Source organism: Stylophora pistillata, chromosome 12, assembly GCF_964205215.1.
Source record: "Stylophora pistillata chromosome 12, jaStyPist1.2, whole genome shotgun sequence".
Classification (NCBI taxonomy): domain Eukaryota; kingdom Metazoa; phylum Cnidaria; class Anthozoa; order Scleractinia; family Pocilloporidae; genus Stylophora; species Stylophora pistillata.
In genome coordinates, this window is record NC_142530.1 from 4,770,164 (window position 1) to 4,797,928 (window position 27,765).

General features: G+C 38.5%; 3 protein-coding genes and 1 pseudogene across 4 annotated transcripts in view; 2 read left to right on the forward strand and 2 right to left on the reverse strand.

The window, feature by feature from the left end:
* Positions 1-3,050: 3,050 nt before the first annotated feature.
* The window catches only part of LOC148718486 (uncharacterized), a 153,811-nt gene continuing 129,096 nt past the window's right edge, over positions 3,051-27,765 (reverse strand). For both annotated transcript variants that reach the window (XM_088741008.1, XM_088741009.1), the window contains 6 exons: positions 9,570-9,590; positions 6,291-8,494; positions 5,637-5,706; positions 5,101-5,355; positions 4,768-4,845; positions 3,051-4,502 (listed from right to left, as the gene is read on the reverse strand). In XM_088741008.1, coding sequence (XP_088597134.1) covers positions 4,309-4,502; positions 4,768-4,845; positions 5,101-5,355; positions 5,637-5,706; positions 6,291-8,494; positions 9,570-9,590 — 2,822 coding nt within the window. In that variant the 3' untranslated portion in view covers positions 3,051-4,308. The remainder of the gene's footprint in view (positions 4,503-4,767; positions 4,846-5,100; positions 5,356-5,636; positions 5,707-6,290; positions 8,495-9,569; positions 9,591-27,765) is intronic.
* LOC148718487 (uncharacterized) lies at positions 12,426-14,571 on the forward strand (annotated as a pseudogene).
* Positions 15,149-17,700, forward strand: LOC148718488 (uncharacterized). Its single transcript, XM_088742064.1, is given in 5 exon segments — positions 15,149-15,668; positions 15,750-15,905; positions 15,992-16,122; positions 16,217-16,560; positions 16,563-17,700. Coding segments are annotated over 5 exon segments (1,905 nt in total). The 5' UTR covers positions 15,149-15,201; the 3' UTR covers positions 17,370-17,700.
* LOC148718489 (THAP domain-containing protein 2-like) lies at positions 15,989-18,434 on the reverse strand. The gene is made up of 2 exons (XM_088742065.1): positions 18,002-18,434; positions 15,989-16,116 (listed from the first exon to the last, which is right to left on the reverse strand). The coding sequence occupies exons 1-2, from the start codon at positions 18,347-18,349 to the stop codon at positions 16,081-16,083; spliced, it is 384 nt and encodes a 127-aa protein (XP_088598191.1). The 5' UTR covers positions 18,350-18,434; the 3' UTR covers positions 15,989-16,080.

Genomic DNA, 27,765 nt, shown 5'->3' on the forward strand with positions numbered 1-27,765 from the left:
GAGGAAATCTTTACCCGTCCCCGTTCAAAACGTTTTCAGATTATATATATATATATATATATATATATATTGCAAGATGTGTTTGGAAGAAAAACGTGTTGGGCGCGTATAAGTGGATTTCGACCACTTCTTTTCGACCATTACTGAATTTATATAGTTTAGTTCCACTGTTTTGATTCAAGTTAATCTTAGGCTTGTGAGGATGCTTATATTTCAAATTTCGAATTACGTCAAAGGACTCGTTGTTTTGGGGGTCTCATTGAAGGACGCTTAAGACCGATTTCTATGCTTGAAACAGTTCAGGTAATCTGTACACGAAAGAATTCAAGAAAACCTTCAATTCGTCAGATTCAAGCCGTATTGTTTGACAGATAACACTTTAACAATTGCTCATAAAACCGTCGATCGGATGCCTGTTTTATTTTGTATTTATTTGGAGTAGGCATGTTTTCTTTAATAAAAACCAGCCATGAGTCAACTACCCTGAAGTTTTTGTGATATGAAGGTTTCCCTTTATACAAAAAGAAAACAAAATATAGTGAAAACACGACCAACTTCTAAAACCTAAAATCCTCAATCAATAAAAATTTTGATAAAAGCGCATGTACTCAATATTAACAAGGGAAAACTGACGATAAACATCTTTTAAAGGAAAATGAAAAGAAGTACATAGCTGTCAACGACAATTCAATTATTCTAGAGTCTAGAAGCCAAATAATCCTTAAAAGCGTCGAGTAATTCATAACCTCGAGGTCAAGATAATTTTTTATTTAATCTTCTGTTTCAGTCTGGGCGTTAAGAACAAAAATTTAGATTAAGGTTTGGACTCTGGCAATGGCAAATGAAAGTCAGATATTTTTCCGACGTAACCCTAGTCAGTAATGCTTGCAGAATTTTTTTCAGGTTCGGTCAAAAAAACCGCACGAAATAAAAAGACTCAGTAGAAGGTTGGTCTTGAGATGTGTGAGAATAAAACAGTTCTTTCGTCTCAGGATCTAGATAGTAGAGCGACTAAATTAAGTCGTTTGTATATGAAGGAACTTTTGATATGTATTGATCAGTATCGTAAATTACACGATATTTTCACGAAAGCTCAAAGTACAAAGAAGATTCAGTTGCACTCGAGCTGTAGTTATCTTTTTAGCTAGTACAACTGTTATGAAAACAACTGCCTTTTCAGAATAATTTTCTTCCGGATTGTATGGGGGAGTAATTGAAGTTAAGTGAGTTTAGCTTGAACATATATCATTTTGGATCCATGAAGTGCGTTGTCAATTGAATCAAAACGAAACGAGAGTATTTCATGGGTTTCGACTCACAAAAGAAACGTAAACTTGCCAGCAGTGGTTAAAATCAGCAACAACTAACACAGATGATTAAATTTCTAAAATCAGCTCTTCGATAGGAAGCTAGATACCCACACAGTGTGAATGGTTTTCTCCCAAATCATTTCCCTCTTGCCACGTGTCTTTTGGACATATAAACGTAGCTTTTACTAATCTTCACTCCTCCACCCATGCTTAAACATGCTTTCCAGCGATACGCTCAGGCGTCGTTTTTGCGGTCTCTTTGAATAGAAGATCCTAATCATCTGAGGACATGCTCGACTTGCAGATGTCCTTCTGAGTGCCTCACGCCTCCGGTCTTTGTGGGAAAGCGTTTATACGAAGGCATTCTAGAATTCATCACAGCGTCGTTTACACGTGGAGTCGAACTAGATTGAAAATCCTTTCCGAGTAGCGATCGAGCCGGGAATCAAACCCTTGAGAGATGATGAAAACCACGACATTACTTCTACTTACGGTTGCTGCTCTGATCTCTGACTTGACTAATGCCGACCGCATTAAAGAAATCTCCGAAAAAGAGGGTAAAACTCGAATTTCTATGTACTTCTATTTCTATGCACTTTGTTCGTCTTATATGATCAAAATCGATCGAAATTGAAGCCTGTAAGACGGTCTTTCAACTCTGTTTTTAAAGAAATACTTATTAAAAAACCAAGAGGTGAACACCTGAATTTCGAGATAAAATGCTTCTTTTTTCCCATACATGGAAGCAGACTTTAGATAATAAAAGAGGGCTTTTAACTCATAGCTTTTTTCATGTTGCTTCTCGGGACCCACATATCACGCACATATTGAAGAAATTATTTTAAGATTGAACACTACTTTTTCTTATAGTTTCATTGCTCTGAGACCCTCTAATGTATTGAGACATTCCTTACAGCTAACTTAGCAAAGAAATTATAAATAGCAAAAAGTTACAAAATCTGTGTTATAATTTCTGTGCGTTTAAAATAATGTTCGTTGGTTCAGTCAAGCAGTCAAACATTTTGAAACAGAAATCAAAATTTATGGAGTACCCACTTCGCCTTTTTAATTGGTGTCAGATTATCGTGCTCTTTAAAATTAGAAGCTTTTACTGAGAAATCTGTGCCATTAACAAAGTCACATGCCCAAATTTCATTTTGGTATTTGATTTCCAGGAGGAGTATCGCGCAAGGAGCATCGCAGTTTATTTGATGTTTGTTATCATCATTTAATCTTTCTTTTTTATCACTGAATTTACAGAGAGGGGATATTACTGGATAGTCTCAGCTTGGGGACCGGTAGGTTTCCAAACATCGAGAATAAATAAATTCATTTAGTAAAAGGGATAAAACTAACTACTTATATCACTGTCGTGGAATTTCAATTTAGGAAAAAGGGAAAGCTGAAAAGGTTGTTAAGGTAAATAACTAACTTGAAGTAGGGTTCATGATCATCAATGACTAAACGCTCGAGTGAAACGTCCAACTACAAAATGGAGGATTATATCAGACCATGGCACCGTGGGAAAAAGGGGAGAGGGGGTGGGGGTGACAGTGGTTATTGCTGTGGACTCCTGACTAATCGAGAGCTTCAGTTGCCTTGTCTAGCTTATTGCGTTCTGTTTTTATGGGAGACATGTTACTCTCACAATGTCCTTCTCTATTCTGGAGTACGATTGGTTAGCCACAATTTAGAGGGGAAATTTAAAGAAATGGAAAAGAAAAAGTGGTCAACTAAATCTTTCACTTTCTTCCATCGAATCAAGATTTATTGATTTATTCATTCAATCACATGATAAACGCACACGAGCTTACTTTAACTTGATATTGGCGTGCATGGCATACATATAGGTCAAGCGGAAGATAAAATGGGCTGCTAATTATACTCTAAAATAATTCATGCACAGCCAAAGATCGAATGTATTTCAGTGCGCATTACTAACTACAATAAATCATTATTCTTCAATGCAGATTAATGGTGCACTTCACTCTCAAAATGTTTATCTCTACCAAGGGGATACCAGTGGGTAACCGCGACATGAATGGTTAATCTGATGTTTTTCTTTCTGAAACGAAAACTGTCTTATTCTTCTATCGAACCAAAAGGGCAAATTTAAGAGTTTATACATGTATTATTAACTACGAAATCATTGTTTTTCCACAGTGCATTTGTCAAAAAATATGAAAACTGGATACCAATACAGAGACGTTAAATGCACAAGGAAACCTTGTCACTTCATTCGAGCTCCGCGGTTCAAGAAGGTTTGTCAGTGTTAAATCACAAAGAAACACTGAATGGTTACGATTATATTTCAAAATAGACTTGAATGTTACTTTTTTGAATTTCTATAGCGGAAGATACCATCCCTTCCCTACACCGTACTTGTGGAAAAACATTCAGAAGGACACAGAAACCAGCACCAAAAGTATAGTGTCTACATATATGATAAATATATTTCCATGCTGAAAGCCCACTCTCTGACAACTAAGAAAATAACCTTGACTGCCTATGTTTTCCCACACACTATCCTTACTTAAACATGAAAAAAGGAAAAAAGAACCGCTTTAGCTCTGCTTTTAGGCTTAACTAACTTCTGATATCATTACTGTTGTATAAAGTAAACCATTTTCTAAATGGAAATCAATTAACAAAAACAACTATTCAAAGATTTAAGAAGTAAAATCAATAAAAGCTAGAATAAGATCCAATATAGATAAACTAAAGAAAGAAAACCTATGTACTATACTCGCTAGGACAACGAAGCTTAATTTCATATACAACCGACGTTGAAATTATTTTCCTTACTTTATAAGCGTGCTATTGCAAGTTACCATAAACCTGCTAAAGTAGTGCCCGATACACCTCGACGCGCATATCCTGCGAGCTCATGAGATTTGCTGTTCCGTACGTGTTCCTCGTGGAAATGACTCCTGCTGCTACTTTGCTCTTCGCTTCTGCTTCTTGATCTGTCGCTTGTGTTCGGTGCTCGTTTTATAATTTACATTAGATCTGCAATTTCTGGTAGCTCGCAGTCGACCAATGTGTTATAGATTTCTCCAACACTCAGGTGGCGATGCTCCCACACAGTCCTGAGGACAACGTCAGAAGGGTTTACAACTGTATTGTCTAGAAAGCGAATCTCGATTTGAGAGAAACCCAGCCTTCCTGCCAACAGTTTCCATTCGTTCCCACCTACAGAGAACAACATATCATATTGTTTTACAAACTGAAAAACAGACTGCGACCTTAAACCAAACTTTGTTTTAACTGTGCTGCTAATTGGTGCAAATTGCTGGGGAAATGATCCGCAAACGCATCTGCAAAATCGAAACCTGTAAGGGCCTAAATTTTTCCAGGCTTCTTCTGAGAGTCGAGGGCGATAACCCATGAAATCGACTAAAAAGTGACGACTGGTTTATAAATAAATGGGTGTAAAGACGCCAACTCTATTCCTTACCCGAGAGGCTGAAAGTCAACTCTTTGTATTGTTCAAATGGCATGCAACCAACTGACATATCCTCATTCAACAACGGCCCTGTAGACACAAACAAACAGAAAAGAAAAAGATGGATATAGCGAAACATGTTTTAGAAAACTTAAAACCAAAACATTACTTAGTGCAGATCAAAAGGGGCATGAATAACGAATGCAACAACTCGATAAAATCAAGTACGCGTTGACATTATTTTAATGCTGCATGGAGAGGAAGCTTGCGAGAGTACTTCTTCAAATCTTACAAACCTATACCCCCATCCCCTTGAGAAAAAAATCTCATCTTCCCTTCACTCACCAGTAGTACCAGCAGATGTGATCTTACGTAAGTGCCTCACTAAGTCATCCCTTTTCTCAGATTTCGCTCTTAGGACAAGGCCACGAATCATATTTTTCGTCTCAGGCTCTGGACTGGTCAGAGATGCTGGTTCCAACTGCAGAGCTTCTTGAAACTGAATCACAATATCCTTAACGTCACGTGCTGAGTGGAGTGGAATGGACTGAATGGATTTTTTGACACTCTCTGGCAGCGCAAGTTCTTTCCGTTTCGCTCCTTGAAAATGATATAGTATTTATTGAAATAGTAAAGAGCCACACTGAAGTGCAAGAAGACAGACTCACGATGACGGAAAGCAATTTGTTAACGCACAACATCTTGAACTGGTTGCTATGCCTATTCCGCGCGAGAGAAGTTTGTTCGAAATCCTCTCGTATCAAAATTTGTAACTATAATTCTAGGGTAAGCTAAACTGTGTTAAAAAAAATTGCTCTTTTTTCTTCTTAGAATGACATTTTTATTGAGCGATAGTGACATGAAAAGAAAGGGTCTCTCACCTTCCGAGGGAACTATGCCTTTTTCATCGAGACAACTTCCATGACGCGGTGCATGAAAATCTTGCAGCTGCTAAAAAAACAAAACAAATTAAATCAACTTTGGAATCGAGCTCAAGAAATAGAAAATGGGACAAGTTAGCCTGTTGAGGAGACCAGCTACAGGTTGCCGGCTACCAAGTTAACTCTTACCATTCTATTTGTAATCTCAATTTCGTGAGGAGTACGCCCCTTGATGGGAAAGCTAGATGAAATTATGATGGCTCGTAGAATTCAGATTTGATGAATCAAACTTGAACATCTTCAAGTGGAGAGACATCCATTACTGTATTCAGCTTTGGGTTAAATAATTTCCTGCAACTCTTAAAAATTATAGCTTCATTCTTATTCATTTAAGAATTTACTACGATGTGTTGAAAGTCAGCATGCAGAAAACTTAAATCCGATTATCAACTATTCAAGGAAACGAAGATGAATAATTGTTTTAAGAAAACACTGGGACATATATACATTAAGCGCAAAAATATGATTTTAAGTCATACATTCCTGCCACAATTTATACACTGTTTAATTAAGTTAAAACTGACAATTAAACAGTGTAATTATGTTAAAACTGACCTTATATAAAAATGCTGCTAGATTATTCACTTAACTTACCCAATTCGTGAAAGTTCCAGCACTTTCTTCGACGTCTTCAAATGAGAACCAACATTCGAACTGCTTGACCCGAATCCTGCAATCCCCAAGAGGGCTGTGTCCTGGTCTGTCACAATATTGACGCTGTCTCAAATCAGACTCTGACAAGAAGTGTAGACATTCACATCCATGCACGTCATGAGGGTGACATTTGACTGAGCCTGGTTGAGAACAGACTGGGCAGCAGACACACATATCGTACTTCACGTTCTTGAGCCAGTGAAACTCTTTCCGCATGCATTCAAGTACCAACCTCAACTTCCAGTGAATGGCACGAGATAGAGTTTGGTCAATGTTTCCTCGAGTTGTCTTAGCTCCCGTCTCGTTGTCGATGTCTCCACTGTAAACGACGATTTCAATCGATGAAGAATGGCACCGAAAAATTAAGGAGACACCCTGGCCGGGAAGAATGTGAAAAATGGCAAAATTATGAAATAACTGTGGGGTCATTTTGCTGTTCCATTCTTCGTTGCACCACCGGAGAAAAAGCAGGATAAGTCGGGAGAACAGACCAGGGGGCACTCGACCTGATGCGAATGTTATAAACAAGGATGGAATTTTTACGGAGTCAAGAAGCCTCAGGACATCCTCTGTTGGGGGTGACATCAGCATGGATGGAACAAGATATTGCCTGTTAGAGTCCACAGACGGCCAAGAATAAAGTAAGCTCAACCTTTCCATGATTGCAATAAGGCTGTTGCGGGATTCTTGGTTGTCAATCAAGTGTCTCCATGCATGGTCGATTAGCCTTTCATCTAAGATCCCTGTTTCTTCAAGCTTCAACCACAAGGCTTCTACTTGCTTCTCAGAGTGTTCATACCGCTTTACAGTGATAATCCTCTTGAGAACATCGACAAGCCACTGGGGATCTAGGATCACCATCCTTTCCAGCTCTGGAGAGCCACTGAAGTGAACAACAATTCTCTGATCATGTAGGAAATTCAACAAGGTCAAGAATTCTGCCTCGTTATGAACAGTACACTCGCCAAATGCGATACGCCTGGCCTCATCCAGTAGTATCCACTTGTCACGCTTCATACGGATGTGAAGCAAGCTTTCATACTTCAACCACCTCAACGGTATTTTGTTTTTCATCAGCGGGAGCTCCTTTGCTACAGCAAGTACTTTCTCTCTCAGGCGCACGACCTCTGGACACTCGTGGTCACCTCCTGACTTAGTATTATCTACAACGAAAACGTCTTTGAAAAGGTGCTCTTTGTATGCTTTGCTTCGTAAAAAGCCAAATACTTCAAGTGCTTTATCTCTAGCGTTAGTATTAAGGAAAGGCTTGTCGGCATGGGTGCAGACCAAGAACACTGGGGGAAGTCTTCCTGGTAAATTCTCGTGACTAGCTATGGCTGTCTCCGAGGAGCTGAATTCTGAGCTCACCAATGAAAAAATTGATGACATCCAAAAGTCAAGGAAGTCGAGGTTTGTCCTGTCGCTGTGAGAGTCCACAGTATTCCTGTACAGTCCTTTTTTCACAGATGGAGTTGCCTTCTCTTTTGGATTATGGCTCAGATTAGCTACCAATAGATAGATAGCATTCTCAATCAGGAAAATTGGATGGGTGTCGTAATAGACTGATTGCCCAGCAAAGTCCCACAGGATTGAATAGATATCGTCGTTGTCGCAAACATCTTTCTCTCTCTTCAGCAGTTTTTTTAGCTGCTCAACTACTTCCTCAGGTATGTCTAGCATATGTCGGCGACTGTTTTCGCTTCCATTAGATCGACTCGGAGAAGATAATGCCACGTCTGTATCGGTTTCTTTGGCAGCGAAATGAGTAGCTGTTCTACTTTGTTCTTCCGGAAGATCCTGTGAACTCGAGGTTTCTTTCTTTAACCGTTCAAGGGTCAACTTAGCTGCCGCAAGGTTTTCAAACGAGAGACTTGACTCAGGACCCGCATCTTTGATTTTTTCCCCAGTTTTCCAAATCTCTTTGGAGACTTTGAAATATGCAGGATCTGCCTGTATTCCATCCGTACTTTCTTCAAATCTGTCGAAAGGCTCTCCTTTTAAAGACCTCTTCAGACTAGTTTTCCCTGCTTGCCCTTGTCCCACCAAGATTACTGGTATTCTGTTTACAGATGCCTCTCCGTCTTTGAGGGCGTAGTTGTAGGCCTTAACCGCAACAGGGCCGCGAGCATGAATTTCTAAGGGGACTAGATGCGTAAATTGGACGACCTGTTAGCAGTTGATTGGTAATAAGCTGTAACTGCCGCGACAGTGTCAATTCAGTGTTATAGAAAGATCATGCATTTTGACTTAATTGCGTATTGGATCAAATCGACAAATCAATGCGATAAGGTTGGTAATTCTCTTAGTATGAAAACGATTCGTCACAGTCTAACTACCAATATTAGATCAATTTGGGAGCATTTACATGTTATTTTTGTTTTTATTTGTTTGTGTTTTTGGTTTTCCATTCAGGATACTTACACCAAACTGTAACTACGTCATAATGAAAAAACGCAAACATAAAAAAAAGGTAAAAAAACAAAATAAACGAGAATTACAGATAACTTGGAAAATCTAATCTTCAATGGGAGAACGATAACCTTCAATTGCTTATGTTATCGTCATATATAATTGAGAAAACAACTTGGAAATGCTTTGTTTTAAACAGACGACAAAAGAGGCGTCTTGCCCACCGTTCATATGCTGTGGCCATGTACCTCATGCATTACCCGACAATTGGCAATCGTCGGGTGATTGACCTAAGACCGGGGCAGTCAGAAATGTTTACAAAGCACTCAATGAAACTCTCATCAAAATTTTTAGGAGCACCAGATCGCTGATTAATAGGACAGCCGATTTCCAAATTTGTTGGCTTTTAAGTTAACGAGACTATTCGAAACGAGAGCGTCTCGCAAAAAGATTTTAGTCGAGGTGGCCCCAAAACTGGATGAGATGTGTCCAAAGAAGACATGATACTACAAATGGACAATCGAGGACAAAGTGTACAGTGCTTATCGAGAGCCAACGAAGCATAAATGTATTTCAACGCCAGGCAAGTGCGATAGATACAACTTGTTACACTAAGTTGCTTAAGTTAATTTAACACAATGGTATGTGCTCTAAGAAAATAAAGGAAAAAGAAACTGAGAGTATTACTGACTTTATTCGCTCTTATCAAACATACGTTCATATCCAATGTGTAGTGCATAGAGGGACGCGATAAATAATGATAAAAAGAAAAATACTGAGATTCATTATCATGGATAAAAAATACATTACCTTCTCGTTTCTTCCGCCTTTCTAAAATAAAAACAAAATCATTTAAGTCCCTAACTGATATAAACGATAGAGACTACACATCTGGTAGTTGTAGAATGCATCTTTTTTTTTTAGCATTAGCTCCCACGAGAAGTTTTTATGATGGATTACCAATTTTAACTGAATATGTATTCAGGAACCAAGTGTGAAGTATATATATATATATATATATCTTATTTGTTGTGTAGTATCGCTGAGTATTTTTACGAGTTGTGCCGTATTTTGACGAGCCGGTAGGGTGAGTCAAAAAACAAATGATGAGTAAAAATACTCAGCGATGCTACACAACAAAACGTCTAATAAGTTATTTATTATCCAACACGCCAAACTGTTATTTCAGTGTGAGCGAATTTCGCGGATATTTATTTACGGGGAGTGCGTGACAGAAGTATGCGAAGCGGAACGGAATTAGCGCGTTGTCGTGTTGCTGTTTCTATTTTCTTCACTAAAAGAAGAAATTTTTTGGTCGTCAAGCTGTTTTTCTTCCTTCGATTCATCTAATAAACTTTGATGTATATTTGCCAGCCATTCTGACTCTTCGTTGTCGGAAATTTGATTCAAATTGTCCGCCATTTTTTTTTTTGTAACTACATTCCAATCCTTCGCTTGCGCGAAGCGAGAAAACTTGTTTAACTGGTACGGCTACCATAGACGAGTACAAATACCGCGTGATATTTGTACTCGTCTATGGCGCTATTTGTACTCTACGAAGTGTAGTTGGATAATAATTTAACGTTATTAAATGCTAACAGCATTGTCATTATGGATAATTGCAAAGGATGATCATCCCAGTGAATACTTTCCAGTGCAGTAGCGCTATCTTCGCTGGAACAACGAAACTAATACATTTTAAGATAAATGGAAATCCAAGCACTAAATGTATGGTGCGCATCGACAGACAACGGAACAGAAATTCATGTCTGCATTCGTTGACCTTAGAAACCAGCAAATGCAATAATTACATTTGGGTTGTGGCTTTGTGGTGATTTTTTTTCTTTTGCTGCTGTTGTACATTTATATTAATGAGCTTAAATTAGTTTAACACAATGGAATGCGCTCTAAGTAAATTAACATTAATAGCACTCATGGGCAAACAAACGGAACAGGAATTTATGTCTGTATTTGTTGGCTTTAGAAACCAGGCAAGTGCAATAAATACATTAGGCTGTGTCATTGTACAGTATTTTTAACAATAACAATAAAATTCATTATTTGTATTTTCTTATTGCTGTAAGTTGTACTTTTACACTAAGTTGCTTGAATCAGCATAGCACAACATAGCTTGCGCTTTAAGAAAATGAAGACACAATACACTGAGTGTATCACCGAGTATATTTGCGATAAATGGAAATCCGATGACAATATGTATAGCTTACGCTGTAAAATGAAAACAGCCAAACTGACCCCAAAAGCCAAATTGGCCCCAGTTTCTCGGGGACCAATTTGGCCCATTAAGGTTCGCTTTGGACTACTTGAACCAAAACGGGTGGGACAGGCACCATTTCGACCCCTCCAAAATCTGAATTGGCCCCTATGAATTCTACTTTGGGATTTTTTTTTTCAATTTGGCCCCTCAAGGAGCCACGTAGGATTAACCAATTTGGCCCCAGAAGGATGCAATAATTGTAAACACAGTGACTAACGTCATTAGTTTTTGCTCAACTTTATGCTGTGAACTTTTAAACGATTTAAATTTTTTAAATGTAGTTACGTCCTTTTTTCCTCTCATAATATTTATTCTGCTCTGCTTCAACGTATTGAGCACTGTTCCACGCGAAAATCGACTTGCAGACTTCCTATATATATATATATATATATATATATATATATATATACATATACATATATGTATAAAAACAAATGTGAAAGAAGGAAATTATTACCAGTTACTCGAGTTTCACACTCTAGGCGATCATCAGACAATCGTCATTGTTTGATGATCGCCTAGAGCGTGAAACTCGAGTAATTAGTAATAATTTCCCTCTTTTACATTTGCATTTTGTCCTGCACATTTCTGCATCGAGCACAAGGATAAGTGAAACAACTTTATTACTTGTTTATTTGTTTACATATATATATATATATATAGATATATAGAAGTAGTGTGGCACACGAGGACGGACAACTTCGTGCGAAGGAAGGCATATACTCAATAAAAAGTCTAAAAACTTTAATAAAAAACGTGTCGGTCCGAGACCTTCACCAGTTGTAATACAATGACTTAAAAATTCCTTAAATAGATTTAGATAGGGCGTGGTGACTCATATAAACAAACACAGTAATTACTACACGAAAAATTATCACTATAAAAAGAAATGGAAAAATTGTCGAATCCACTGAAATTGTAAAGGAACCAGCGTGGACTTGAAAGGCGAGAATTGTACTAAAATTCCCAATCAACGCTAAGACTGGAACCTTTGATGCCCGCCCAATTTGAAAAAATTCTCCGCATTAATTATAGTTTATTCTTTTTTTGGAGTGAAATTCCTGGCGCTTGTTCAAGCCGAAGGGTGCCAGAGAGAACAGCTGTGCGCTCCAATATGCTTCTTTGGTAATTAGAAGTTTCTCGATGTTACCTGAATTGTTTACTGTTGCCTGCACTTGATCAATGCATTGGAATGAGAAATCGCTTAAATCATGTGGTGTTTTGTTAAAATGTACCGCCACTTCACAGGTCTTTTTCTTAGTGACCATAGCAGACTTGTGGTTGCGAAATCTAACCCTAAAGTCTTTTGTTGTGGAACCAATGTATTGTAGGTGAGATTTCTTGCACAAAGCCAAATAAATTATAGCGCGTGCAGTATGTTGCGCGCGCATGTACACATTGTTCTGTCTTTTAAATTTCGATGGATTGCAACCGTTATTTCTGGAAGTTGCCTGACGATTGCTTCGCAAGAGGCATGAAACTCAGAGTTGCAGTAAAAGTTCAAGTAACCTAAATCTTGAAGTATAATGATATATATATGTAAATATACTTTCTAAAAAAGAACGGGCTGCGCTTAAAGAACTTAAAAATTCCAATGTAATGTTTCGTATACAGGACAAAGGATCCCGATTTGTTTTAATTGATGAAGGGGAATACGAGGAAAAAATGTTTGGTCAGCTTAACAATCAGTTACATTATAAACCTTTGCAATCAGACCCAACCTCTAAACATTTGGCATTAGTAGAGAGTTGGTGCTCCAAATGGCTAGGAAAAGATGAGATTTCTCCCGAAGTAGCCAAATGGGTTTTAAATAAAGAGGCGTGACCAGGAGTTGCATTTGGAAACATCAAAACACACAAAACGGGTAATCCGCTCAAACTTATTACATCTTGTTATGGCACGGCAATTGAAAACTTATCGGCCTTTACTGAATTTTATTTACAACTACTTGCTCGAAAATTACCATCGTTTATTAAAGACACTACCGACCTGCTTAACAAAATAGAACATCTTAACACAAGCGGTCCATTTCCAACTGGCACCTTAATGGTCTCGTGGGACGTGATTTCCATGTTCCCTAACATCGATAACAAACTCGGCCTCACTGCAGTAAGGAATGCTTTGAATACTAGAGAAAACAAGTCTCCATCCACGACTTGCATTTCAGAAGCCGTAAAAATTTGTTTGAAAAGCAACCATTCTGTTTTTAAAGATAATTTTTTTCTTCAGATCCATGGCACAGCTATGGGTCCGAAGAATGCTTGTAGCCATGCCGATCTAGCCATGGGCGAAATTGATCACAAAGCTAAGTTTTCTGGTCCGATAAAGCCGTCCTTGTGGTGGCGATATCGAGACGATGTATTTGATCTCTGGCAGCAGGGCCTTCCTCCCCTACATCAATTTACTGATTATAACAATTCTCTGTATCCTACTATTAAGTCTGAGCTAGTTTTTTTTCTGAGCGTGAGCTCCACGTACTTGATCTCACTTTACATCTTATCGATGGATTTATCAGAACAGACGTCTATTCCAAACCTACAGATAGCCATTTATATCTTCCGTCTTCCAGCTGCCATCTTGAGCACGTTTTCAAGGCTATTCCTTTTGGAGTAGCCACAAGATTGAAAAGAAATTCCTCTGAAGAAGTATTTTTTACCGAGAGAACAGCTGAGTACAAAGGGTACCTTGTTAACCAGGGTTACCCTTTTAAATTAGTTTCTAAACAATTCTCCAAAGCCTCCGCCATCCCTAGACATACTTTACTCAGGACTCGTGGAAAAGAAGCGAAGAAACTATTTCCATTTGTTACTACATTTAATCCTAACTTGCGCGACGTAGGCAACATAATCAGAGAGCATTTGTTTATTTTGTAATCTAACCCCAAATTGAAAGAACTTTTTCCTCGAAGTTCTATCATACCATCTTTTCGTCGATCGAAAAATCTCAAAGAATTGTTAGCACCATCTCGTTTTAAAACTGCCAGCGAGAGACAAACCATTCCTCATAACAATGGCTGCTTTAAATTCGATAGGAAAAGATGAGACCTCTGTCAGAATTTCTTTGCTGAATCTAAATCATTTCTTAGCTTTCAGACGGACAGAAATTACACCATTCACTCTAGACTTTCCAAGTAAATGTGATTTACTTGGCTTCCTGTAAGAAATGTCGCCTGAAATACGTGGGATCTACTACCACCGACTTTCAAGCGAGATTTCGAAATCACAAATCTACTATGCTCACAAGCAAAACAACTTGTGAAGTAGCGATACACTTCAACAAAACCCCACACACCCTGGACGATTTTTCTTTCCAATGCATTGATCAGGTACAGGCCCTAGTGGCTCTGCAGAGATCGATAGGCTTTTAATCACAAAAGAGGCTTATTGGAGTGCTCAGTTGTTCTCTTTGGCACCCCATGGTTTGAATAAAAGAAAGGAATTTCATTCGAAAAATAGAATTTGCTATAATTAATCTTCCATCTTATATTAGGCGCTACCAATTGATCGTTCAAAGGCCCTTTTCTTGGATTTTGTCGGCCCTTTAGGCGTGGATTGGACTCAGAGGCCCTGCCAAGGGATCTTATTATGATTAATATCATTTAAGGGCCGATTTTGTTGCTAATTTGCCCTTTCGGGCTCCAAAGGCCTTGTTTTGGGATTTTGTTAAGGTTTACAGTTGTAGTAAAATGTGGGCCCTCCCTTTTTTAATGCTCGCCGCACTGCTTCTTTGCAATTGATTACGCCACTCATATTAACATATTTAGTATTCTTATCTCTTAGTTTTTTGGGTTTGTTTCTTGTATTTTTTCCATTGCTTTCTTTGTAATTAGGTTTTGTGTTTATTAGCACCAGTGCATTAGTCGTTACCTGTAATTACGTGATCATTAGCACTTCGATCCTATTTAATGCTCTTTTTTTATTTCAAAAGTTGTAAATAACTGAAGAAGGTCTCTGACCGAAACGTTTTTTATTAAAAAAAATTTTATATTTTTTAACATCAGAAGTTGTCCATCCTCGCAATGTTTTAAACTTTCTACACTTTATACATATACACTTTATATATTATAAAATTTTTTCTATTTTTTACGTCAGAAGTTGTCCATCCTCGCAATTTTTTAAACTTTCTATATACGTTATATATGTATATATATGTATTCGCTACTTTCGCATGACCCATAATGCTTTGCGCCTTGGGGGGGTAACCACAGTAAACAAAATGGCGGATCTTGGTGCTCAACGCAAGGTGAATCTGAAACTCCCAAAAACCTTCAAAGAAGTGTCCAGCTTAACTAAACTGAGGCTGAAAGAAATCTGCAAAGTATTATTTATTGATTTTGAAAAATCAATTGGTAAAAAGGCACTTGTCAACGTCGTATGTAACGCTTTAAAAATCTCTACTTCGGGTCTTGGAAGCAATGCTACCAAACAATCTTCTACTTCGTGCACCAACACTCCAACAATTATGTACCTTCAAAAACTAAAAGACTGGCAGAAGAACTTAAATGGAGTACCATTACTGATGGAAGAATCCATAGTAAAAGAGTACTTCATCGGAGCTGGATACGACAAGAAAGCAGTGAGAAAATACAAAACACTACGTGCTTGGGAGCACAAGCAGGGAATTCATTCAGTCAAGTAAGTTTGCAATTGAAATTAGCAATATTGATCTGTTTTAAAAGTTGTTAAATTGATTTTTTATTTGCCTTGTTTCTTTAGAGTTCATTTGCTTCCTGAATACAAGAACTTTTGGGCTCTCAGAGGCAGTTGTAATCCCTCGTTTTGTACGGACCGTGAAGAAAGTAAACTGATGTACTTGGTATTACAAAGGTCTACAAGCAAGCCAGTGTTTTCCCACTGCACATGTACTGTTGGGTATGTTTGTTCTGCCATTTATAAAACAGCTCATACACGTAGCTGTGAATGATTTTTCTGATGTAGTATTAATTATTTATTTATAGATTGAGAGGTGACTGCAGCCATATTGGAGCACTTCTTTTTATGCTCTGTGATGTTGTGGCAGAGGGGAAACAGCAGCTTCCAACAGATCTCATTTGCACTGATTTGCCATGTTCATGGTCTGATCCTAAAGGTAACAGCATTTCACTTATTGTTAAAAGATTTTTAATTTTCCTTTTTATGGAAACATTTTTGTAATATATATATATATATTTTTTCATTGCCAGGTGTCAAGGTTGAACCAGTCCTTGTGGAAGATCTAAATTTTTATAAAGCCAAGTTTGGAAAGGAGCCTCCTGTAAAGAAATTGAAGCCTACTCCAACCATAACAGAAAAATATTATGGTATTGATGAACTGGAAAAACAAAAAATGGAGGAACACAAATTTAACTTGAAAAGAAATATTTATGATGCAAATCAAGGTAGTCCATTGCCACCAATCTACCACATTCTTGGTAGTAAAGAAAATTACACTATATCTGAAACTGTACTTCATAATCTTCCTGATTTTATGACAGCTGATGACATAAATCTTGTTTTTTGTCATGAAATACAAGTTGATTTTGAAGATAATGAAAGAACCAAACAAGCATTATAAGCCCTATAAAGGATCATCCAGCATCCTTATCTGATATTCTTAGGAAAGCAGATTCAATCATTGAGAAGATTAGCGTGGATGATGACAGAATTAATGAAATTGAAAATGCCACAAGAGAACAGTCGAGGAGCTCCCAGTGGCATGCTGAGCGCTTCCCTAGAATCACTGCATCGAAGTGTAAGCATGCTCTTATAAAAGAAACAACAAGCCCCACCAAAGCCATGCAAGAAATCCTCTGTTACAACAAAGCCTTTCAATCACAATGCATGAAGGATGGAGTCAAATCAGAACTGGAAATTATTAATCAATATTCTAAATGCACAGGGAATGAAGTACAACCATGTGGATTTTTTGTATCCAAGTCCCATCCATTCTTGGGTGCCTCACCAGATGGACTTGTTGGTGATAATGGTTCCATTGAAGTCAAGAAAATTCATCCCCAGGACAGTGAAACACTAGGAACTGCTCTCTTGAGGCTTAGCATTGTGAAAGCTACTGATAACATAAATGAAAACCATCCATACTATTATCAAATTCAACAGCAGTTGTTTTGCACTGGAAGAAAGTGGACAGATTTTATTGCTTCAGATGGCATCAAATTATTTATTAAACGAGTAGTATACAACCCTGAGTTTTGGAACACTAAGTTGTCAAGACTTGAGCAATTTTATTATAATGTACTGCTACTGGAGCCTGCGTACCCTAGAGTGAAGGATGGTTTGGAAAGGATAGGTAAATTAGGCATTGATTTCTCCACTTTATCTACCTTAAGGCAAGAGTAACGATATTTCAATCTGCTTTGGAAGTATGGGTGAACTATGCATTGTTTTCCCCTACTTTATCAAGGGATATAGAATCAAAATTGAAAGGAAGATTACGATTAACCATAATGAAAATCACTCTAATATAGGTGACATGTATAGCTTTTTTGCTTAAATAGATTTCAATGGAATAATATGCAAGTAATTCTATTTTCAAACTTTAATAATGATTTACTTGCTTCACAGCCAAGACTCTAGGTGTTGCTAACATTTTTACTTGGTAATATATTATAAACATGAAAATATAAGAAATATAAGAAATCAATAAAAATAGCCAGTTCTTGTTTCAAAACTGTTTTTGCTCACTTTAAAATTGGTGTCTGAAAATTAACTAAATATGCATATATAGTAAAAATCTGTTTTGCCAAGTGAGCCATACTCAGTCGGACTTCATTATCAAGAATGTGATAAGTTTTGATCCTTTGAATTGCCCTTTCGACATGAATTCTGGCTTCTGCTATTTTTTCAGACCTTTCCCCTCTTCTTTTTTCATTTGTGACCTCCCTTGCCCTTTAAAATCCGGAATAGTAACCTTAACCCCACTTTCAAGCATTGTATCACTAATATCAAACCCCCTATCACCCATAACTTACATGTAGTTCAAGTCTCCTTCGCTTTGGCTTTGGAATTTCAACATACTGTGTCGTGTCCATTTTTAAACTGTTCTTGCTCGACCTAGATGTCTTAATCGAACTATGGCTGTGGATAAATATTGATGGCACGAATGCCTCGTCACTTGGATCGTCACACTTTGCACCTCCAACAAAGTGCACCGAGCAAAGACGAGTGTTGTCTGTTGGAGTGAAATTCACTCGTCTTATACGTTGCAACCAAGCTCTTCTTCGCCTTTCTTCTTTTGGAATTCTGTAGAACTTTAAATCTGGATTTCGTTTACGGTTATTCGAGCAACCATGGGCACAACAAAAGTCATTTTTACCCATTCTAGAACATGTCAACAACCAGTTCGTCCGACGAGAATCCAAGATGGCACCCACTGAGGTCCAGGTTACCCCCCAAGGCGCAAGGCATTATGGGTCATGCGAAAGTAGCGAATATATATATATATATATTGATGCTGTCATTTGGTTACTAATGGCTCATTTTATATTTTTTATGTCTCCTACAATCAGTCAAAGGCAATCTTGACTTTTTTAGAGCAAGCATTGCTTGAAATTGGGTGCATGCAGACTCTTGTTACTGTTTCCTCCTTTTTCAATGACTTGGCAAATGCCTGTGGTAGTACATGATGAAAGGTTATGTTTTCATAATATAAAAGTGCATGTATTCTCACATCCACTGGAAGAATACTCAATGCTGCTCTGAGACTCTTTGTTTTTCAGATGCACAAGTCAAATAAAATCTATATTCTTGTGCAGGAGCAGGACCATTTGTTGCTGTTGTTTTATTTCGTGTAGTTTTCTGTGCTTTAAAAAATTCAGTCAGTCCTGATTATAAGCTGCCTCAAATTATCACATTTGCTGAGTCATCGCCATTTCTCCTCGATTTTTTTAATAATTAATATTAAACTTACATGTATGAAAAAGGGGTAAGCTCTTGTTGTCTCTCTCAAATAAAAAGAACTTGCTACAAATTAATCATAATTAATCATAACTAATATACGATTCGATCTTACATGTTCATCAAGAGATCTATTTACCTCTGGAGGGAGAAACAAAACTTTCGTGGCAAAAACTAATGAATTTAACGCGAAAATAAGGTGCCAACATGCCCAAATACGTAACACAAGTATAACCGTCCGAGAAGGTAACCTCTATGACAGATCTGTTCAAATGGAATAGCTTAGTCGTTCGCAGAATTCAATTCACACTCCTCCATTCTAGCATGAGTAGTGTGACAAGACTTCTCTCCCACTGGGATTACAATTCAGTGTACCAATCCGCAAGGCAGTTTTTTTTAGGAGCCTTTACATTCCATGGGCGATTCGTTATTATTTGAACTAGAGAATCACCAATAATGAATGAATTCCACTTTTAGACAAATACCAAGCCATTACCTACCCTGAAAGGCACAAAGAATACTTCCTCAAAGAAGAAAGTCTGAGACACTATCAGAAACCTCTTGGATGGATCAGTCTGCTCATGGGAGGCCCTCACACCATCAGCATTCATTGTTCTGTTGTAAACATTATGCTTAAAGAATTTGACGCCAGAGAAGAGAGAAGGGAGCACAGGCTTCGTAGTTGGAACCACGAGTTTCCTTCCAGTTTGAATTGCACCTCCGCCTTTTCTATTTGCAAAAGCCATGTGAAAATAGAAGGCCAAGGCTCCGAAATGATTTGCAACAGTCTTATGAGATCCGGCCTTTGATGGATCACTTAATTAGTTATTACGAAAGCATTAAGTCACGAGCGGTATTTAATAAAAATCAGTGCATTTTTATATGTCATTAAGGACGTATTTATTCCCAAACAGGAACCGTCATGTAAGTCAAGCAGCTTTAGCCAGATGAGTGCAAAAAAAAAAGTGGAATTAATTCCTATAAGCACGTGCACGTGAACAGGCGACTCACAACTAGCAGCTGTACCCTTCTTGACTTTTCATACTCATTGCCTGTGAACATCTTTAGTGCGTATTTCTTCTCGGTTAAGTATCGCCGCAAACTGTTGTGTAAGAGCTGGAGATTGTTCTTTAGTCGCTCTATTCTTAATTTTTTTCTGGGTATCGTTCCGCAAAAAGAAATTGACAGAAGGAGGTCGAGTTCGGATGGAGGTAAAGGCTTTCAATTCTGTGGCTTCTAAACCTATTTGCTGCCACTTAAGGATGTCAGTGTTCACTTCAAAGAAAAAAAGGATTTCTATTTGAAAATACCGATTTTTGGAACGTAATTATTCGCACTAAAATGCTTTTAGCTCAAATGAATAGCCAGTTAGGACAATGCAAGCAAGGAACTGTTCATATAAGTAAACTTTTTCTAGATCGTACTTTCCCTTTAACGTCATTGTATCATATCAGAAGAATGCGTAATTTTTTCTAAGCATAAGCCTCCACCAAGTTTTTTTTAATGAAAAAAACACTAAATTACCCCAAAAAAGTATATCCTCCCCGTCCAAGTGTGTATTATTTAGGTGAATAAAAGTTGACAGCAACGTCAATTATGAATAATGACTAATACATTTTACGATAAAGGGAGATCCGAGGACAAAATTCATAGCGCTCATTGACAAAAAAAAAAATCATAATCCGTGAACTTGTTATATCTATCGCACCTTCGCTATATATTGATAAAATGACCAAACGCCGGTATAGAAGAGGCCCACTCATTATATTTCACAAGATGGGCAATCCTTAACCCAAATTAAACAAAGACAACAGACAAACTGTTCTACGGAATGAGGGGGTAGGTTTCTTAAGAAACAGTGGCACCAAGTGATATGCGCAGGAAAATCGAATGATATAAACGTCCTAAAATCACAGCCTTATTAAGTGTGTATTGTGTTCTTCTACAAATAGATTTCCGATGAGACGGATCGACCTTACTAAAGACGAGTCAAGTCGACCCTTGCAAATCGTGTAGATTTGTCTAAATTTAATGCCCTAATCTAAAGCTTAATTTAATGTAATGTAATGTAATGTAATGTAATGTACTGAAGGATTTTCGATGACATCGACTAAACTAAAAAGCGCGTCGAGCCGACCCGTGCGAATTATGAACGCTTAAGTGTGTATTGACTTCTTCTAAAAATCGACTTCCGATGAGACGGATCGACTTTACTTATGGCGAGTCGAGTCGACCCGTGCGAATTGAGTCCATTCAGCAACATTGAATACCTTAATTTAACGCTTACTTGTATTGTCTCCTTTTGCGAATCGACTTCCGGTGAGACGGATCGACTCAACAAAAACCGAATCGAGTTGATGAGTGTCAATCGTGTCGATTCGTGTACATTTTCTGCCCCTGCACTCTATTTAATATTCTGAAAATGGACTTCCGGCCTTTTCACGTTTCCAGAAAGTAAAAGGTTCAAGTTGTCATTCACTCCCTCACCATGCCACTCAAACTCACTGTTAAATTTGCTCTCGCCCCTCAACTTCCGGTATGTTAACGTACGATTTGATTCCCGGTGTGACGATTCGTTAACGACCGTAGACGAATCGCAACAGTTTGGGTGTACTGGACATGTATGTTGATTTGCTGTACTCAGGAACGAGCTCTTTCAGTTGTAGTCGATTTTCACGCTTGCTTAACCCCGATAATGAATGTTGATATTCACCGTGAACGCCAGTCAGATCACTCTCTGAACCCTAACTTGAAAAGTACATAAAATGGAGATGGTCGTCTTACAAATAGATCACTAGTAGCTATGTCATCTTTTAAAACAAAATCATCCATACTATTGGTTTTCTCTTGGTTCGCGGCTTCTAAAATTGTGTGATAAAAATTTCTGTGATTATAGATATGAAAAAATAGAAAAGAAGAAAAAAGGAGAGATTACGATAAAGCATTATAGCAAATATAGTTCCCCGTTAGTTTAATTTAATGAAAACACCTCAAATCAGAAGAGCCTGCATTACCACTGGTTAGCCAATTGCATTTGGAAGTATTTAGACCTTACGTAAAAAGGACGTTAATGTTTAGCAGGATCCGCGTATAAATAAATGTCTTCCTTTCAAATTCACCAGTGTAAATAAATTCCCTCATCTTCATTTCTCAATTAATCTGCATTTCTCATATATGATTTTCAAATATAGTTATTCGCGTATAAACTATAAGAAGGCTATGCTTGTAAATAGGGAGGGGTTCTGAAGCATTCTCTCCCTTTTTCCTTAAATATTAACACTTAAACGACGACGAGCATATAAGCAGCTTCATTGACTGTTTTAATAGTCATTTTAACGGTAGAAAATTGACAGTAGGCGAGGCTTTTGCAATGAATAACACTCTTGGGTAATTTGGTAAGATTAACTAAGTTGAAATTGCAAATTGGCCACCGCAAAGCGTTAAAACGCTGATGTTTCGAGATTACTGAATTACTTTTCACCGGAATAATTATTTCGAGTGTTTATAAACTCCCTCTCATTTTCATTTCTTAATGAATCCGCATTTAACATGTATAATTTTCATATACAGTCATTTGTGTATTAACAAAAAGGAGACTCACTGCTTCCGGAAATCAAAAAAGTAAAAAATAATAATAACAAGAGAAAACTATAACCACATCTACTACGATTCATTACCATGCACTCTCTCCCCATACTAAAATATCGCTCAAATATCGCCGATATATCGCGATAACCGCGATGTTCGGCGATTATCCTTTGCATTACTTTTGCACAGTATTATATGATGTAATAGGATCAAATTTAAATAGTTATATTGTAAGCTTCTGGTACGTTCCGGAAAACCGTTCGTAAATATATATATATATATGGGAACTTTGTCGTGTACTTGGAGTAGTTTTTGTTGTCGAGAGTGACCGACTGTTTGGAAAGCTATACCAAAAGAGAGGACTGCGTGGAAGATCATAAATCTCAAGGAAGTTTGGAGAAAACTCTGAGTAAGATATCAATCATCTCAATCCCCTACTGATATTGCCGAGCATTGATGAACATTTCAAAGAAGCCCTATATTTTTATCTAATATTTGCATTGGTAAATAGCCATTGACTCCCAACATATTTGCTTGATTACGCATGAAGAAGCATTGTTTATTATTCACTTGTTGCAGTCGTCCTCTGGGTATAAGCCGTGCATGGTTTTCGAGTTCTTTTCAAATATGATCGGCCGTCGATCGATCAATGACTTTTAAAAGGTTTTACGATCGGCCGTCGATCGGTCAACGGACTTTGTTTGACTTGGTGTGATCCAAGTGAACGAGTGAATAATGATAACGCTTTTCCACGGGTAATCAAACGGATATCTTGGGAGCCAATAGCTATTTATTAACTACTGAACGTTAAATAAAAATCTTTTACAGTAGGTTTGTACTGACTCTACTGGGTAAAAGCCTTACATGGTTTTCAAAATCTTTTTTTTTTTGAGACACGATCAGCCGTCGAGGAAATGAGAGATTGGGGAGAGTGAAACGAACAATTTCTAAAGATATTAACCTACAAACACTCGTGATCACATAAAGAGTAAAATTTTAATCCCATGGTCATTTGTAATTATAATTATTTTGGACGTTGGCGAACTGATATTAGACGTTGGCGAATCGACCTCATATGATGGCGAACTGACGTTGACGAACTGACACGTTGGTGATTCGACAGTTTACCTTTTGAGGTACCGTATCGATAATAATCGATTGTGGACTAAACGATGAAAAGTTTAGTTCAATTTTTGTCACATTTTTGGAGGGAATAAACTAACTATATCGATGCCAAATGTAATGGCTAAGCACAGCCTGATTTAACGCATAAAAATGGATCGATATAATAGCCGATAGCTTTCATCGAAATTCTTTCGAAAAACAAAACTTCAAATAGAACATCTGACCCCGAGGTTAAATAATGATAAATCATCTCACTAATCTACTGATTTTACAGAAACCTCTCGTGCACAAGAGAAAAAAAAAAAAAAAAAAACCTGGATAAATTTCTATCACCAAAACATCATGTGCAACATTCCGAACATGTATACAAAGACATGTATTAAAGATCGACTCAACATAGTCGTTTCACCTATTTCAAATTCCTGAACACACATCACACGTAGGAAACCTGCGCATAAAAGAGGACGGGGGGGAGGGGTAGACGTGGGTCACTTGAAACCCACTCTAATTAATCTCTGACGTTCACAAAAGGTACAATGTACAGTAAAACCAGGAAGTAACACCATACTTTTCCTTGAGCTGCAACACAACAAAGGCTCGAGCAAATGAAATTTCTGTGATAAATGAAATCCTAAGAGTGCGAAATGGGTTCCCCACGGAAGCCCTTCGGCCAATCACGATTAGCGTGTAGTTAATTTATAACTTGACTCGTGACTATGTGAGTTGAAGTAGCCTATTTCCCGCGAAAAGATAGTCTAAAAAAATAAAGCGTTCAGTGAAAATGCCTTAACATAGGCTCACCATGGGAGTGAGACGCTCCAAATAATGGCTCCTGTCACAGCCTATTATCTTTGCGTTCATTCCATCTCGGGAAGGTAAAAGATTTTCCTCTTATTCTCTCTCTTAAGTAACGAAGAGTTGCTATGAACTAATCATATCGAAAGCACGATTCGATGTTGGGTTGAGAGACTTTATATGGCCATCAAAAGGTCAAATTACCTCTGAAGGAGGACACAAAAAAATCTGTGGCACAAAGTTAAGACTAAAGCTTGAATTATATATAGTGCCGCACGCTCGAAATACCTGGAAACATAAAGAAGAAGGCAACGCTTCTAACGGATCTGCGTACGTTAAAGATGAACCTAGTTCAAGTGACCACTTCTTGCAGGAAAAATTTCTCTTGATCACAGGATATATTGGACCTGTCTTAATAGCCACGCAATGTTACTTGCTTCTTCAAATCCGTGCACTCACTTTGAAAGATAACTTATCGCTTATAAACTCATCGAAAGGATGCAGACTGGCCAGGTGTAAAGGAAAGGAATTAATAGTCAGCCGAGTCTGTGGAGCAAAGTTGTCCATTTTGGCTCAGTGAGCATCTATGAACCTCAGGGAAGCTATGCACACAACGACAGAGGGGTCTGGGTGAGTCACTTGGACCAGTTCACCTCTCCCTCTTCAAAAAGCCTAAGGGACTTAAGTCACTAAGCGACTAAGTGTATTTTAAGTATCATTTGAATGTGAGACTGACTCATCCGTGGTAAATTCACGTAAGCTGGACTTTGAAACTAAAGTTTGACTGGTCCGAAAATAAAATAACTAATAATCAGCGAGTTTCTAGTGTACATAGTCAACAGAGTCACCTCATCGATTTTATATTTCCTTAGCGCCTATCAGAAAAATTAATTCCACGTACGTACGGATGGAGGATATGCATTCAATATGTATATGTACGTAATTTAAGGAATCGAACGCTCCTAAATAATCTGTACATCTATAGTGATAAAATGAGTATTTCAGCAACGACAATTGTTTGTGCGGTGTCCTGTGGACAACCGGGACTATACACAGTGGTCAGGTGACCGAGAGAGTGTGCGTGTATGTGAAAAGAGCGGGAGTTTGAAGGGTGACGGTGTGTTGTTCGAGTTATTGACCTTAGTGGCTTCTAGGAATATTACATTGGTGACGAGGATGGTCCAAATATAAGTGAGAAGCACTTACCACCATTAGATTTATCCGGACAAGTTCCGCAAGTCGCGGACAGGTGGCGTAAATGGAAGCGCGCGTTCGAATATTATGCCGAAGGAAAGGAGGGCATGGACAATGCTCGTAAGAAGACGTCTAAACTTTTGCATTTCGCCGGTATGAAAGTGCAAGACATATTCGAAGACTTTCAAGATCCTGGTCCTATCCCAGCGGAGTGTCATAACGCTTATAAGGTCGCTATTCGCAAGCTGGATTTCTACTTTCGCGTCGAGGAGAATATTCCTTACGAGCGCCATGTTTTTCGCCAGCTGACACTGCAGGAGGGGGAGACCGCTGACCAGCTTATGGCACGCCTAAGAAAATAAGCTAGGCATCGCAATTTCGGAACGAGTTTGAACGACAACTTGAGGGATGAGCTGATTGAGAAGTTAACGGATTTTGAGCTGAATAGGAAATTGTTGGAACACAGGAATATTACACTGGAAGAAGCCTTAGATAAAGCTCGTGCTTGGGAAGCGGCAGGGAGACAAGCAACAAACATGACTGTGAACCTAGTGGTAATAAAGGAGACAGCGTCAATGCAATCAAGACGAGACAAGGAAAAAGAGATGATAAACCCAGAAAGTGCTACAATTGTGGAAGAGAGGGGCATCTGCCCATTGATAGGAGTTGTCCAGCAAAAGGAGAGAAATGTGAAAAATGTGGGAGGAATGGTCATTTTGCTTCGTGTTGTAAGGAACAGAGTGGTAATTATGCAACTGGAGGTAAACCGGATCAGCAAAGGAGGGATTCTGATAGACGCCAGTCTTACGATGCTAACTTCGTGGGCGATCAGAACGCATCTGACAGCGAGGAGAACTGTGCTTTTCCATTTGCAGTTACAGAGAATCAAGGAGAAACATGCAATTCAACCCGTCTCAAAGAACGAGTGCTGGAAGTGAATTTTAATGGCATTACAACAAGAGTACTCATTGATTCAGGCTCAGTAGGTAACCTCAGAGGAGTGGAAGAATATGAAGAACTTAAGGCCCAAGGCCTTAACGCGAAGATGGAGGATTGCTACATGCGGTTGTATGCGTATGGCGGGAGGGAGTTGGAAGTGATTGGCCACGTTAAAGTTGAGATCTCCGCAGGTGATAAGAGGATAGGTTCGCATTGGGTAGTCACTAAGAGTGGAAGGTGTCTGCTGGGCCACGAAACCTCACAAGCTCTGGGTCTGCTTCGTATTAGTACGAGCGTCAGCAGTGCGTTTGTGTAGTGCAATGTCGTTGGCTAGAAGTTAGCCCCAGTTCTTCAGGCTAAGTATCCAACAGTGTTTGTTGGCGTAGGCAAGCTAAAAGACTAAAAACTGAAACTACACGTCGACTCAAAGGTGACACCAGTCGCTCAGAAACCAAGGCGTGTCCCATTTGCACGGTGAGAGAAAGTAACTGCGAAAGTTGAAGACCTAATTGCTAAGGGTATAGTGGAGCGAGTAAATGGGCCGACGTCATGGGTTAGTCCTGTGGTGATTGCGCCAAAGGCATCAGGGAATATCCGGTTGTGCGTAGATATGAGGAAGACAAATGCAGCTATCATTCGTGAAAGGATACCCATCCCGACGGTGAGCGAGGTGTTGGAAAATCTCAATGGCAGTGCAGTGTTTTCAACTTGGAACTTTCTCTGGGATTCCACCAGACTGAACTAGATGAGGACTCCAGAGATATAACCACATTTGCCACACATGATGGGTTATTCAGATACAAGACTCTGAGTTTCGGAGTATACTCAGCACCTGAGAAGTATTAGCAGATAATAAGACAAGTGGTCTCTGATATCGGTGGGGTTTAGAACATTGCCGATGACTTGATAGTGCATGGCAAGAATAATGAGGAGCATGACAGGCATCTTCATAAAGTATTACAGCGATTAGAGGAGAAGAATCTCACCCTCAACCCTCAGAAGTGTCAATAGCCCTTATCGCATTTACGCCCACTGTACGAGAGCTCAGCTCACTTTGAAGTTTCGAAACGAGGCTCTCGGGTCACACCGGTAAAACGTTCAAGTAAAATCGAGGCAAACGGCTACGTTTGGAGGCATTTTTATTCGTTTTCTTAAGGATACAGCGTGTTCTCGTCATGGTTAGACAATGTATTGCGAA